The following is a 15,430-nucleotide window of genomic DNA, read 5'->3' on the forward strand; positions in this document are numbered from 1 at the left end:
CCACCAAGATTCTGCGACAGCTGCCTCGACTACGGGAGGAAGGGGATCTCTCCGTGCCTACGGTGCTCTTGAGTGCGTTTACTGGAACGGCCGCATTCAACATTTCCGGTAAAACACTCCATTCCATTTTGAAACTTCCGAGGAATCTGAAGCCACCGTATCAAGGACTTGGAAACGCCCTAGATGAGCTTCGAGCAACACTACGCAACGTGGAGATTCTTATCATCGATGAAGTGTCCATGATTTCAAAGGATCTTTTTGCCTACATCAACTGGAGATTTCAGCAAATAAAAGGCAGCAAGAAACCATTCGGGGGAATCTCTGTCCTCGCTGTGGGTGACTTTTATCAACTGCCGCCTCTGGGTAAAGCCAAACCACTCTGCGTGTACGAAGACGGTGTTTTGGACTTCTGGAAAGACCATTTCCAAATGGTTACTCTCTCCGAGATCATGCGTCAGAAAGAAGACTTGGCTTTTGCCCAACTTTTAAACCGCATACGGGTCAAGCAGAAGACCGACGACCTTGCCGAAGAAGATCGAGCTTTGTTGCTCCAGGCTGTGAAGGACCCCAAAGACTGCCCGTGTGATGCACTGCACGTATTTGCCACCAACAAGGAAGTCCACAGACACAACACTGAAACAATCCATGCTCTTCACACTGACATCATTACCATCGATGCAGAAGACTACAGGAAAGACCCAAGAACGGGAGGGATGAAGAGACAAACGAGGCCCGTCACCGGTAAAAAGGACGACTTGCCTGACACCATACAAATTGCGTTGGGAGTACGCATAATGGTGACTAGGAATTTGGATGTCGAGGACGGTCTATGCAATGGGTGCTTTGGGAAGATTTCTCGTATTGTCAATAAGACAAAAGATGGAATCGACACCGTACACATGCTAGGGCTTCAGCTCGACAATCCACATGCAGGGAAGAAAAACCGCAAAAGGGTGCAAGGTGAAGACGACGACTGTGTGTACATCGAGAGATCCGAAGAAAGTCTGAGGAAAGGAGCCGTTCGTCGACAATTCCCCATCAAGTTGGCCTACGCCTGCACAGCTCACAAAGTCCAAGGCATGACATTGGAGAATGCCGTGGTTTCACTGAAGAAGATTTTCGAGCCGGGAATGGCCTACGTTGCCCTCAGCAGAACGACCTCGCTTCGTGGACTACACATCACGGACTTCAGCGAAAAGAAGATCTATGCCGATGCTACAGTCACCGCATCGTTGGAAAACATGACGAGAGCATCATTCGAAGGAATCATGCCGCTTTTACAGCAGGTTAGGGAAACCAACTTGGATAAAACGCTGAAAATAATCCATCACAACACAGAAGGACTGTCATCACACATCGAAGATATCCGATGCCATCACGAACTGCTTCTGTCGGATATTCTTTGCATGACGGAAACTCACCTGACCGGGTCACTCATGACACCCCACGTCCAACTGGAAGGGTACAACGCATTTATGCGAAATAGACATGTCTCCTACTCGACACACCAAGAAATTGCAAAGAAAGCTGGTGGTGGAGTCGCAATCTATTGCAAAGAGCATATTTCAGCTCAGGCTAGGCAGTTTGTGCAAAATGTGACCGATCTGGAGTATGTCGTCATCAAAGTGGATAGCCCGATCAAAGCGACAATCGCTGCTGTGTACAGGCCGCCACACTACGGATTTGAAGAGTTCTCCAAAAACTTGAAGAGTCTGCTGGATTATTTGGACATGGTGGACGAACACCCCACACTAATCTGTGGAGATTTTAATGAGGATCTCCTCTGCCCAGGGACAAAAACTGTTCTGGAATTGTTTCAGTCGAAAGGATACACGCAACTGATCACCACAGCAACGACCAAAAAGAACACTCTACTGGACCACATTTACGTCTCTCATCCGGATTTGTGCCTTGGGTCAGGTGTCTTGCATACCTACCATAGCTATCACAATCCGGTGTACTGCGTTTTGCGTTAATTCGGGTTTTTATGGTGGACTGATATTGTTGTGTTTGGTGGTAGGTTAGTATGCCATACGGAACCGTTTGCCACTGAACCTGCTTTAACGACGACTGTGGGGCTTCAGCCTTATTCAAACGGTTGGGCGCGTATGGTCGGGTTGTTAGGTAGTATGCCATACGGAACCGTTGCCAATGGACCTGGATTCATGACATCAACGGGGCTTCGACGGCCTTCATCAAACGGGTTGGCGCGTATGGTCGTGTTGCGGTTTGATTGTGGCGTTAGAGATTGTGGTTAGGAGATTGTGGTTAGGTCATTTTAAGGGTTTATACCACTGAGCTACGAGGAAGGAGCAACGTCAGCAGCAGCAGCAGGAAGGACAGAGGACTAGCGTGACAGCTCCAGGGAGGACACAGACAGTCAGTGCAACAGTGGCAGTAAGTTATAAAAGACAAGGGAAAGAGAGAAGTAGCAAGACACCATTGTAATGTTTGATTTTGACCTTATAACATACATTTTAACTTGAATTGATGTTAAATCTACAAAATTTGTGACAATCTGTGCGGGATATGCAGTCCCCTGCTATTCTATGATTGATATGTGCCCTTCTGTAAAGTTGCAGGAAGAATTGGGAGACCATAGCAGTCCTGTCTGGATATGAGTGTGCAATTTACCTTCTAAAGCTAAGTGTTACATTTTTTTGCTTTAGCTGTGTACTACTGCTTTTCATAACCGCGTTTGAATGGAAATGTTATATTTGAATCTCTAATTTTGATTTTTATGTTTTTCATGAACCAGCCAAATGAAGTGAGATTGTCTGAGAAGATCATGTGGGCTACATCAATGACGACGACGAGCTGGATACCAGATTATGTGTCAATTTCTTTCCGTAAGTTTTATTTCTGATTTTGTTTTTTAATTTTTATTAGTATGGGTGTATTCGTGATCCCATTGTTCATTTATTAATTGCATTGCCCAGAGAACAGGTCCAAATATCTATGGCATTGAGGACAACTCTGAAGAATGAAGAAGCAGAGGAAGAAGCACACTGAGATCAATACTACTGATAAGGTGTAGTATTTCAGTGCATTTTATTATACAATGGTTTCAGGGTTTTTCCCGCGTCAAATGTCTTCGTTGGTGGCCAACAGACACTGTTGTCCTATCTTGCTCTCTTATTTAAAAAAAAAGAGCAGATTTTACCACTGGATTTCATTATTTTGTTATATAATCATATTGCTATTAAAAAGGTAAACTAAAAATAATAGAATCAAAAGGTTTATTTTAACTAATAGTCCTAATTTTCTAACATATAGCTAACAATTGAATAAAATGAACAGCTAGCTAACAACAACTTGCTATGTGCTTTATGATATTAATCACTCCAGTATGAACTTTTTGACAGTTATTTATTTTAAAAACTGCTGTTCAATGTTTATTCATGTTAGTTCACTGTATTTACTAATGTTAACACTTACAACTTTTGATTTGAACAATGTACCGTATTAGTAAATGTAAAAATCACTAACAAAGATTAATAAATGCTAAAAATGTTTTAGCATTTGAAAAAGTTTTGTTCAAAGATGTATGATTTGATGTAAAAACTAAAGGCTTACATCTGACCCATCAACTATGCTGCTCAATAAGTAAACAATTCAAATAAATTCAATAAACATTATCATATATGTTTTATCTCATCTGCCCTCAGGATATCCAGGGAGACAGATGCGTGCCATTCAGCATAGAAACACCAGAGACCGAGTTCACCTGAGCGCAGATTGAAACCAGCTTCTCCTGAGCAAACCTGAGAGACGGTCTGCGGGTGGAACTCCAAAGTTGAAACCAAATGTCTTTTTAAAGACAACAACGGCTCTTTTCAGAGCTACCCACTCCTTCAAATAAAGAGCATTTTTACAAATGTATTCACAACAAAATTCTCAGCACTATAGGCTAAACTAGTACATAATAAATAAATAAATATATATTTTTATAATCTTAGGGGTAATGCTTTAAAGATAATTTTAATACAAAGTATATCTAATAACTAGTACAACACTAGGATCTAATCCAGGGATGGGCAACTCCGGTCCTGGAGGGCCACTGTCCTGCAGAGTTTAGCTTCAGCCCTGATGATAACTCCACCTGCCTGTATCTATCTAGTAATCCTGAAAACATCGATTGCCTTTTTCAGGTGTGTTTAATTAGTGTTGGAGCTAAACTCTGCAGGACAGTGGCCCTCCAGGACCCAAGTGGCCCATACCTGATCTAATCCATTTGCTGGGTGGAATTTGACACAACAGGCATTTAAAAAAATCTTTTAAATAAACATTTGGTTAATTGACACACACTGTGTTTTTGTCTTTATTGAATGTTATTGAAAGTTAGTCATCATTGTCACATTATGAATATTTTCTTGTGAACTTCAGAGAAGATCCAGGTATATTCACAGATGGTTCTTTAAGATGGTAAGTGGTCAGGTCATTTAAAAGCTTACATTTAAATGAGCTTTATATACTCAACATTTATAAAATCAAGACCGCTACATGTACAGGGTATCAACGATCAATTAATGTTTGATGCTTTGAACAGAATAACATGCATTCATATTCAGACACAACTATTGACGTGTCTTCACACAGCTTCACTGAACAGCATCCAATAGGCATTTTAATTCAGAAGTGTGTATAATTGGAGGAATATTGATATATTTAGACAATCATCAATTCGTATTCAAATTAATTTTGCGACCAGATGACCATTAATGGCGTCCAGCGATCGCTGAACAAGTTCATGACAATTATGACCAGATGGTGTAGTATTGTATTCTAACATTTTCTCATTTCTTAATTCTAAACTTAAAAATACACTTATTTTTTTTATTTATTTCAACTACAAATGAAATTGAAAACAACTGTTAAATCATATTTAATTTTCATTGAAGTATTAATGTGCACCGCGATCCATCAGATCTCGTGTGTCAGAGTTAAGTGCCTGAGTGTAAAGTAACTGCTCATGTATACTCTACTGGGTCTTTCACAGAAACGAATGAGTTGTGCCATTTAAAACAATAAAAAGAATATAATATACTCATGTGCAACCGGGTCGTGTTTTTTGCCACTGCAAGCACCATTCACATTTTCTTCTGGAAATGTACCTTCTAGTTATTATACTTCTTTTTATTTTTATTCTTCCACACAAAAGTTTGGCGCGCTACTCCACCTGGACCGTTTGTCACACACCCCTGAATGAGGTGTCAAAACGTGCGGCCTATTCGGGAATCGTGTGCTATGACTTTTATAAGCGATCGGGGGTGCGGTGGTCGCCCCAGGGGCGAAAAAGTCGACGAAAAATCCCATAGACTTAACATTGCGTCAAACTTTGACGAGTCATAGCTCAGAGCGAGGATTTCGTAGAAATGTGAAATTTACCACATTTGAAGAGGTTGGCAGGCTCTGTAAGAACATACCTCACAATGGGGTAAAAGTTGCACCCCTGGGGGGCAGGAGCGGCCCAAAGTTTCCCATTGACTTACTATGGTGAAGGACGGCCCATGTAATGCATGCGTTTTGTAATGCATGCGTTTTTCCTACTATGGTAAATTGCATAGGGATTTTGTATTGAACATAGCTCTGGATCACAGTGTCATAGAGACAAGGGGGCGGGCTCATTTTACTCAGAAGACCAATCAGCATCTCAGGATCATTGTCAAGCTATCAAGCCACGCCCTAGCAACCATTGTCGAGCAGCTTAGCAACCAAAATTCACAGACTCATAGCTCAGAGCAAGGATGTCGCAGAAACGTGTAATTTGGCACATTTAAAGAGACTGGCAGGCTCTGTAAGAACATACCACACAATGGGGTAAAAGTTGCACCCCTGGGGGGCAGGAGGGGCCCAAAGTTGCCCCAATGAAGTACTATGGTGTAGGACAGCCCATGAAATGGGCTGTCCTACACCATAGTAAGCGATATTCTATTGAACATAACTCTGGATCACATTTGAAGAGGCTGGTAGGCTCTGTAACAACATACCACACAATGGGGTAAAAGTTGCACCCCTGGGGGGCAGGAGGGGCCCAAAGTTGCCCCAATGAAGTACTATGGTGTAGGACAGCCCATGAAATGGGCTGTCCTACACCATAGTAAGCGATATTCTATTGAACATAACTCTGGATCACATTTGAAGAGGCTGGTAGGCTCTGTAACAACATACCACACAATGGGGTAGAAGTTGCACCCCTGGGGGGTAGGAGGGGCCCAAAGTTGCCCCAATGAAGTACTATGGTGTAGGACAGCCCATGAAATGGGCTGTCCTACACCATAGTAAGCGATATTCTATTGAACATAACTCTGGATCACATTTGAAGAGGCTGGTAGGCTCTGTAACAACATACCACACAATGGGGTAAAAGTTGCACCCCTGGGGGGTAGGAGGGGCCCAAACTTGCCCCAATGAAGTACTATGGTGTAGGACAGCCCATGAAATGGGCTGTCCTACACCATAGTAAGCGATATTCTATTGAACATAACTCTGGATCACATTTGAAGAGGCTGGTAGGCTCTGTAACAACATACCACACAATGGGGTAAAAGTTGCACCCCTGGGGGGCAAGACCGGCCCAAAGTTGCCCCATTCACGTACTATGGTGTAGGACGGCCCATGAAATGGGCCGTCCTACACCATAGTAAGCGATTTTGTATTGAACATAACTCTGGATCACAGTGTCATAGAGACAAGGGGGCGGGCTCATTTTACTCAGACGACCAATCAGTCTCTCAGGATCACTGTGAAGCTATCAAGCCACGCCCTAGCAACCATTTAGAGCACCTTAGCAACAAAATCCATAGACTTCCATTGAAAGACATCAAATGGATATATCTGGATAGAAGTGTCATAGAAACACGAGGGTTGGCTCGTTTGACTCGGGGCAGAAAACAGCCAATCCCCAATCACCTCAACACATCCTAGCCCCTCCCTAGCAACCATTGTCGAGCACCTTAGCAACCAAAATCCAAAGAGGGATATCTTCCATTCTGAATGTCACAGAGACGTGGGAGTTGGTTTATATCATTCACACTGACAAGCAGCCTTTGGAGTTTCATGATTGGCAGCTGCCAAGCCACTCCCTAGCAACAAAAGAGAGTACCCTAGCAACCATTTTGCAAGACCTTTATCTCTGCATCAAAACATCGTATAGAGATGGGGGTTGGTTTATACATTCACACTGACTTTGGAGCTTCATGATTGGCAGCTGCCAAGCCACTCCCTAGCAACCAAACAGATTACCCTAGCAACCGTTTTGCAAGGCGTATATCTTTGCATCAGAACATCGTATAGAGATGGGGGTTGGCTCTTTTGACTCATGCTAGCAAACAGGACTTGCTACATGCTACACATGCTAGCAGTGAATAGCTACATGCTAATTTTGATTAGCTAAGTGCTAAATCATGCCAAGAAAATGCTACAAACACCATAGTAACCATCTGTGACAACTACCAACCACCTAGTAACACCATAGCAACTACCCAGAATACCCTAGCAACTGCCTAGCAACGCCCTAGCAACCATAAAAAAATACCATAGCAACTGCCTAGTAACGCCCCAGCAAACACTCAGAACACCCTAGCAACTGCCTAGCAACCGCCCAGAACACCCTAGCAACCACCCAGAACACCCTAGCAACCACCCTGAACACCCTAGCAACCGCCTAGCAACCGCCTAGCAACCACCCAGAACACCCTAGCAACCGCCTAGCAACCGCCTAGCAACCACCCAGAACACGCTAGCAACCGCCTAGCAACCACCCAGAACACCCTAGCAACCGCCTAGCAACCACCCAGAACACCCTAGCAACCGCCTAGCAACTGCTTAGCGACCATCCAGAACACCATAGCAACCGCCTAGCAACCACCCAATACACCCTAGCAACCACCTAGCAACCACCCAGAACACCCTAGCAACCACCCAAAACACCCTAGCAACCACCTAGCAACCACCCAGAACACCTTAGCATCTTCATAGCAAACTCCAAGAACACCCTAGCAACCGGGTCGTGTTTTTTGCCACTGCAAGCACCATTCACATTTTCTTCTGGAAATGTACGTTCTAGTTCTTTTTATTCTTCCACACAAAAGTTTGGCGCGCTACTCCTCCTGGACCGTTTGTCACACACCCCTGAATGAGGTGTCAAAACGTGCGGCCTATTCGGGAATCGTGTGCTATGACTTTTATAAGCGATCGGGGGTGCGGTGGTCGCCCCAGGGGCGAAAAAGTCGACGAAAAATCCCATAGACTTAACATTGCGTCAAACTTTGACGAGTCATAGGTCAGAGCGAGGATTTCGTAGAAATGTGAAATTTACCACATTTGAAGAGGTTGGCAGGCTCTGTAAGAACATACCTCACAATTGGGTAAAAGTTGCACCCCTGGGGGGCAGGACCGGCCCAAAGTTTCCCATTGACTTACTATGGTGAAGGACGGCCCATGTAATGCATGCGTTTTTAATGCATGCGTTTTTCCTACTATGGTAAATTGCATAGGGATTTTGTATTGAACATAGCTCTGGATCACAGTGTCATAGAGACAAGGGGGCGGGCTCATTTTACTCAGAAGACCAATCAGCATCTCAGGATCACTGTGAAGCTATCAAGCCACGCCCTAGCAACCATTGTCGAGCAGCTTAGCAACCAAAATTCACAGACTCATAGCTCAGACCAAGGATGTCGCAGAAACGTGTAATTTGGCACATTTAAAGAGACTGGCAGGCTCTGTAAGAACATACCACACAATGGGGTAAAAGTTGCACCCCTGGGGGGCAGGAGGGGCCCAAAGTTGCCCCAATGAAGTACTATGGTGTAGGACAGCCCATGAAATGGGCTGTCCTACACCATAGTAAGCGATATTCTATTGAACATAACTCTGGATCACATTTGAAGAGGCTGATAGGCTCTGTAAGAACATACCACACAATGGGGTAAAAGTTGCACCCCCCCGGGGGGCAGGAGGGGCCCAAAGTTGCCCCAATGAAGTACTATGGTGTAGGACAGCCCATGAAATGGGCTGTCCTACACCATAGTAAGCGATATTCTATTGAACATAACTCTGGATCACATTTGAAGAAGCTGGTAGGCTCTGTAAGAATATACCACACAATGGGGTAAAAGTTGCACCCCTGGGGGGCAGGACCGGCCCAAAGTTGGCCCATTGACTTACTATGGTGTAGGACAGCCCATGAAATGGGCGGTCCTACACCACAGTAAGCGATATTCTATTGAACATAACTCTGGATCACATTTGAAGAGGCTGGTAGGCTCTGTAACAACATACCACACAATGGGGTAAAAGTTGCACCCCTGGGGGGCAGGACCGGCCCAAAGTTGCCCCATTCACGTACTATGGTGTAGGACAGCCCATGAAATGGGCTGTCCTACACCATAGAAACCGCATTTGTATTGAACATAACTCTGGATCACAGTGTCATAGAGACAAGGGGGCGGGCTCATTTTACTCAGACGACCAATCAGTCTTTCAGGATCATTGTGAAGCTTTCAAGCCACGCCCTAGCAACCATTTAGAGCTCCTTAGCAACAAGCTCCATAGACTTCCATTGAAAGACATCAAAGGGATATCTCAGGATATAAGTGTCATAGAAACATGAGGGTGGGCTCGTTTGACTCGGGGCAGCAAACAGCCAATCCCCAATCACCTCAACACATCCTAGCCCCTCCCTAGCAACCATTGTCGAGCACCTTAGCAACCAAAATCCAAAGAGGGATATCTTCCATTCTGAATGTCACAGAGACGTGGGAGTTGGTTTATATCATTCATACTGACAAGCAGCCTTTGAAGTTTCATGATTGGCAGCTGCCAAGCCACTCCCTAGCAACAAAACAGAGTACCCTAGCAACCATTTTGCAAGACCAATATCTCTGCATCAAAACATCGTATAGAGATGGGGGTTGGTTTATATATTCACACTGACTTTGGAGCTTCATGATTGGCAGCTGCCAAGCCACTCCCTAGCAACCAAACAGATTACCCTAGCAACCGTTTTGCAAGACGTATATCTCTGCATCAGAACATCGTATAGAGATGGGGGTTGGCTCTTTTGACTCATGCTAGCAAACAGGACTTGCTACATGCTACACTTGCTAGCAGTGAATAGCTACATGCTAATTTTGATTAGCTAAGTGCTAAATCATGCCCAGAAAATGCTACAAACACCATAGTAACAATCTGTGACAACTACTAACCACCTAGTAACACCATAGCAACTACCCAGAATACCCTAGCAACTGCCTAGCAACGCCCTAGCAACCACAACAAATACCCTAGCAACCGCCTAGCAACCACCCAGAACACCCTAGCAACCGCCTAGCAACCGCCTAGCAACCACCCAGAACACCCTAGCAACCGCCTAGCAACCACCCAGAACACCCTAGCAACCACCTAGCAACCGCCTAGCAACCACCCAGAACACCCTAGCAACCGCCTAGCAACCGCCTAGCAACCACCCAGAACACCCTAGCAACCGCCTAGCAACCACCCAGAACACCCTAGCAACCGCCTAGCAACCACCCAGAACACCCTAGCAACAACCTAGCAACCGCCCAGAACACCCTAGCAACCACCCAGAACCGCCTAGCAACCACCCAGAACACCCTAGCAACTGCCTAGCAACCGCCCAGAACACCCTAGCAACTGCCTAGCAACCATCCAGAACACCCTAGCAACTGCCTAGCAACCATCCAGAACACCCTAGCAACCCCCCGGACAACATGAATAAGCCATATCTCAGCAGCAAAACATCGTACAGACATGGTTGTTGGCTCGTACGCAATCATGTATCTCACCCTAGCAACCGGGTCGTGTTTTTTGCCACTGCAAGCACCATTCACATTTTCTTCTGGAAATGTACATTCTAGTTAATGGTGCTTGCCTATAGGCAAAGCAACATTAGTGTTATTGCTCATACTTATTATTATTCTTCTTTTTATTCCGCCGCTTTTTTGGCGCGCTACTCCTCCCGCAGCTTTTGTCACAGACCCATGAATGAGGTGTCAAATCGTGCGGCATATTCGGGAATGGTGTGCTATGACTTTTATAAGCGATCGGGGGTGCGGTGGTCGCCCCAGGGGCGAAAAAGTCGACGAAAAAACGCATAGACTTAACATTACGTCAAACTTTGACGAGTCATAGCTCAGAGTTGGGATTTCGTAGAAATGTGAAATTTACCACATTTGGAGAGGCTGGCAGGCTCTGTAAGAACATACCTCACAATGGGGTAAAAGTTGCACCCCTGGGGGGCAGGAGCGGCCCAAACTTTTCCTATTGACTTAACATGGTGTAGGACGGCCCATGAAATGGAGAGAGAGAGAGAGTAAGCGATTTTGTATTGAACATAACTCTGGATAACAGTGTCATAGAGACAAGGGGGCGGGCTCATTTTACTCAGACGACCAATCAGTCTCTCAGGGTCATTGTGAAGCTATCAGGCCACGCCCCTAGCAACCATTTAGAGCACCTTAGCAACAAGTTCCATAGACTTCCATTGAAAGAGATCAAATGGATATCTCTGGATAGAAGAGTCATAGAAACATGAGGGTGGTCTCGTTTGACTCGGGGCAGCAAACAGCCAATCATGAATCACATCAACACTTCCTAGCCCCTCCCTAGCAACCATTGTCGAGCACCTTAGCAACCAAAATTCACAGACTCATAGCTCAGAGCAAGGATGTCGCAGAAACGTGTAATTTGGCACATTTAAAGAGGCTGGTAGGCTCTGTAACAACATACCACACAATGGGGTAAAAGTTGCACCCCTGGGGGGCAGGAGGGGCCCAAAGTTGCCCCAATGAAGTACTATGGTGTAGGACAGCCCATGAAATGGGCTGTCCTACACCATAGAAACCGCATTTGTATTGAACATAACTCTGGATCACAGTGTCATAGAGACAAGGGGGCGGGCTCATTTTACTCAGAAGACCAATCAGCATCTCAGGATCTTTGTGAAGCTATCAAGCCACGCCCTAGCAACCATTGTCGAGCAGCTTAGCAACCAAAATTCACAGACTCATAGCCCAGAGCAAGGATGTCGCAGAAACGTGTAATTTGGCACATTTAAAGAGACTGGCAGGCTCTGTAAGAACATACCACACAACGGGGTAAAAGTTGCACCCCTGGGGGGCAGGAGGGGCCCAAAGTTGCCCCATTCACGTACTATGGTGTACACCATAGAAACCGCATTTGTATTGAACATAACTCTGGATCACAGTGTCATAGAGACAAGGGGGCGGGCTCATTTTACTCAGACGACCAATCAGTCTCTCAAGATCATTGTGAAGCTTTCAAGCCACGCCCTAGCAACCATTTAGAGCTCCTTAGCAACAAGCTCCATAGACTTCCATTGAAAGACATCAAAGGGATATCTCAGGATATAAGTGTCATAGAAACATGAGGGTGGGCTCGTTTGACTCGGGGCAGCAAACAGCCAATCCCCAATCACCTCAACACATCCTAGCCCCTCCCTAGCAACCATTGTCGAGCACCTTAGCAACCAAAATCCAGACAGGGTTATCTTCCATTCTGAATGTCACAGAGGCGTGGGAGTTGGTTTATATCATTCATACTGACAAGCAGCCTTTGGAGTTTCATGATTGGCAGCTGCCAAGCCACTCCCTAGCAACAAAACAGAGTACCCTAGCAACCATTTTGCAAGACCTATATCTCTGCATCAAAACATCGTATAGAGATGGGGGTTGGTTTATACATTCACACTGACTTCGGAGCTTCATGATAGGCAGCTGCCAAGCCACTCCCTAGCAACCAAACAGATTACCCTAGCAACCGTTTTGCAAGGCGTATATCTCTGCATCAGAACATCGTATAGAGATGGGGGTTGGCTCTTTTGACTCATGCTAGCAAACAGGACTTGCTACATGCTACACATGCTAGCAGTGAATAGCTACATGCTAATTTTGATTAGCTAAGTGCTAAATCATGCCAAGAAAATGCTACAAACACCATAGTAACCATCTGTGACAACTACCAACCACCTAGTAACACCATAGCAACTACCCAGAATACCCTAGCAACTGCCTAGCAACGCCCTAGCGACCACAAAAAATACCCTAGCAACTGCCTAGCAATGCCCTAGCAACCACACAGAACACCCTAGCAACTGCCTAGCAACACCCTAGCAACCACCCAGAATACCCTAGCAACCACCAAGCAACCACCCAGAACACCCTAGCAACCGCCTAGCAACCGCCCAGAACACCCTAGCAACCACCTAGCAACCGCCTAGCAACCACCCAGAACACCCTAGCAACCACCTAGCAACCACCCAGAACTCCCTAGCAACCACCTAGCAACCACCCAGAACTCCCTAGCAACCGCCTAACAACCACCCAGAACACCCTAGCAACCACCTAGCAACTGCCCAGCAACCACCCCTAACACCCTAGCAACTGCCTAGCAACCATCCAGAACACCCTAGCAACTGCCTAGCAACCATCCAGAACACCCTAGCAACCACCCGGACAACATGAATAAGCCACATCTCAGCAGCAGAACATCGTACAGACATGGTTGTTGGCTCGTACGCAATCATGTATCTCACCCTAGCAACCGGGTCGTGTTTTTTGCCACGGCAAGCACCATTCACATTTTCTTCTGGAAATGTACATTCTAGTTAATGGTGCTTGCCATAGGCAAAGCAACATTAGTGTTATCTCACATACTTATTATTATACTTCTTTTTATTTTTATTCTTCCACACAAAAGTTTGGCGCGCTACTCCACCTGGACCGTTTGTCACACACCCCTGAATGAGGTGTCAAAACGTGCGGCCTATTCGGGAATCGTGTGCTATGACTTTTATAAGCGATCGGGGGTGCGGTGGTCGCCCCAGGGGCGAAAAAGTCGACGAAAAATCCCATAGACTTAACATTGCGTCAAACTTTGACGAGTCATAGCTCAGAGCGAGGATTTCGTAGAAATGTGAAATTTACCACATTTGAAGAGGTTGGCAGGCTCTGTAAGAACATACCTCACAATGGGGTAAAAGTTGCACCCCTGGGGGGCAGGAGCGGCCCAAAGTTTCCCATTGACTTACTATGGTGAAGGACGGCCCATGTAATGCATGCGTTTTGTAATGCATGCGTTTTTCCTACTATGGTAAATTGCATAGGGATTTTGTATTGAACATAGCTCTGGATCACAGTGTCATAGAGACAAGGGGGCGGGCTCATTTTACTCAGAAGACCAATCAGCATCTCAGGATCATTGTCAAGCTATCAAGCCACGCCCTAGCAACCATTGTCGAGCAGCTTAGCAACCAAAATTCACAGACTCATAGCTCAGAGCAAGGATGTCGCAGAAACGTGTAATTTGGCACATTTAAAGAGACTGGCAGGCTCTGTAAGAACATACCACACAATGGGGTAAAAGTTGCACCCCTGGGGGGCAGGAGGGGCCCAAAGTTGCCCCAATGAAGTACTATGGTGTAGGACAGCCCATGAAATGGGCTGTCCTACACCATAGTAAGCGATATTCTATTGAACATAACTCTGGATCACATTTGAAGAGGCTGGTAGGCTCTGTAACAACATACCACACAATGGGGTAAAAGTTGCACCCCTGGGGGGCAGGAGGGGCCCAAAGTTGCCCCAATGAAGTACTATGGTGTAGGACAGCCCATGAAATGGGCTGTCCTACACCATAGTAAGCGATATTCTATTGAACATAACTCTGGATCACATTTGAAGAGGCTGGTAGGCTCTGTAACAACATACCACACAATGGGGTAGAAGTTGCACCCCTGGGGGGTAGGAGGGGCCCAAAGTTGCCCCAATGAAGTACTATGGTGTAGGACAGCCCATGAAATGGGCTGTCCTACACCATAGTAAGCGATATTCTATTGAACATAACTCTGGATCACATTTGAAGAGGCTGGTAGGCTCTGTAACAACATACCACACAATGGGGTAAAAGTTGCACCCCTGGGGGGTAGGAGGGGCCCAAACTTGCCCCAATGAAGTACTATGGTGTAGGACAGCCCATGAAATGGGCTGTCCTACACCATAGTAAGCGATATTCTATTGAACATAACTCTGGATCACATTTGAAGAGGCTGGTAGGCTCTGTAACAACATACCACACAATGGGGTAAAAGTTGCACCCCTGGGGGGCAAGACCGGCCCAAAGTTGCCCCATTCACGTACTATGGTGTAGGACGGCCCATGAAATGGGCCGTCCTACACCATAGTAAGCGATTTTGTATTGAACATAACTCTGGATCACAGTGTCATAGAGACAAGGGGGCGGGCTCATTTTACTCAGACGACCAATCAGTCTCTCAGGATCACTGTGAAGCTATCAAGCCACGCCCTAGCAACCATTTAGAGCACCTTAGCAACAAAATCCATAGACTTCCATTGAAAGACATCAAATGGATATATCTGGATAGAAG

At 45.6% G+C, this 15,430-nt stretch overlaps 1 protein-coding gene across 3 annotated transcripts; it reads left to right on the forward strand.

The window, feature by feature from the left end:
* The first annotated feature begins 232 nt into the window (after window positions 1–232).
* Window positions 233–4,092, forward strand: LOC306984103 (ATP-dependent DNA helicase PIF1-like). 3 transcript variants are annotated; one of them, XM_079585136.1, is made up of 4 exons: window positions 233–2,397; window positions 2,577–2,849; window positions 2,940–3,031; window positions 3,669–4,092. In XM_079585136.1, the coding sequence occupies exon 1, from the start codon at window positions 240–242 to the stop codon at window positions 1,974–1,976; it is 1,737 nt and encodes a 578-aa protein (XP_079441262.1). In that variant the 5' UTR covers window positions 233–239; the 3' UTR covers window positions 1,977–2,397; window positions 2,577–2,849; window positions 2,940–3,031; window positions 3,669–4,092. The 3 variants fall into 3 exon arrangements, with proteins under 3 accessions (XP_079441262.1, XP_079441263.1, XP_079441264.1); XM_079585137.1 differs by having other exon boundaries at window positions 2,947–3,031; XM_079585138.1 differs by having other exon boundaries at window positions 2,583–2,849.
* Window positions 4,093–15,430: the final 11,338 nt, after the last annotated feature.

The sequence above is a fragment of the Phoxinus phoxinus genome (assembly GCF_949152265.1).
Source record: "Phoxinus phoxinus genome assembly, chromosome: 2".
Lineage (NCBI taxonomy): Eukaryota > Metazoa > Chordata > Actinopteri > Cypriniformes > Leuciscidae > Phoxinus > Phoxinus phoxinus.

What these genes read in the sequence shown, in the direction of transcription:
- LOC306984103 (XM_079585136.1), top strand. Translation starts at nt 240, where the DNA reads ATGATTTCAAAGGATCTTTTTGCCTACATCAACTGGAGATTTCAGCAA.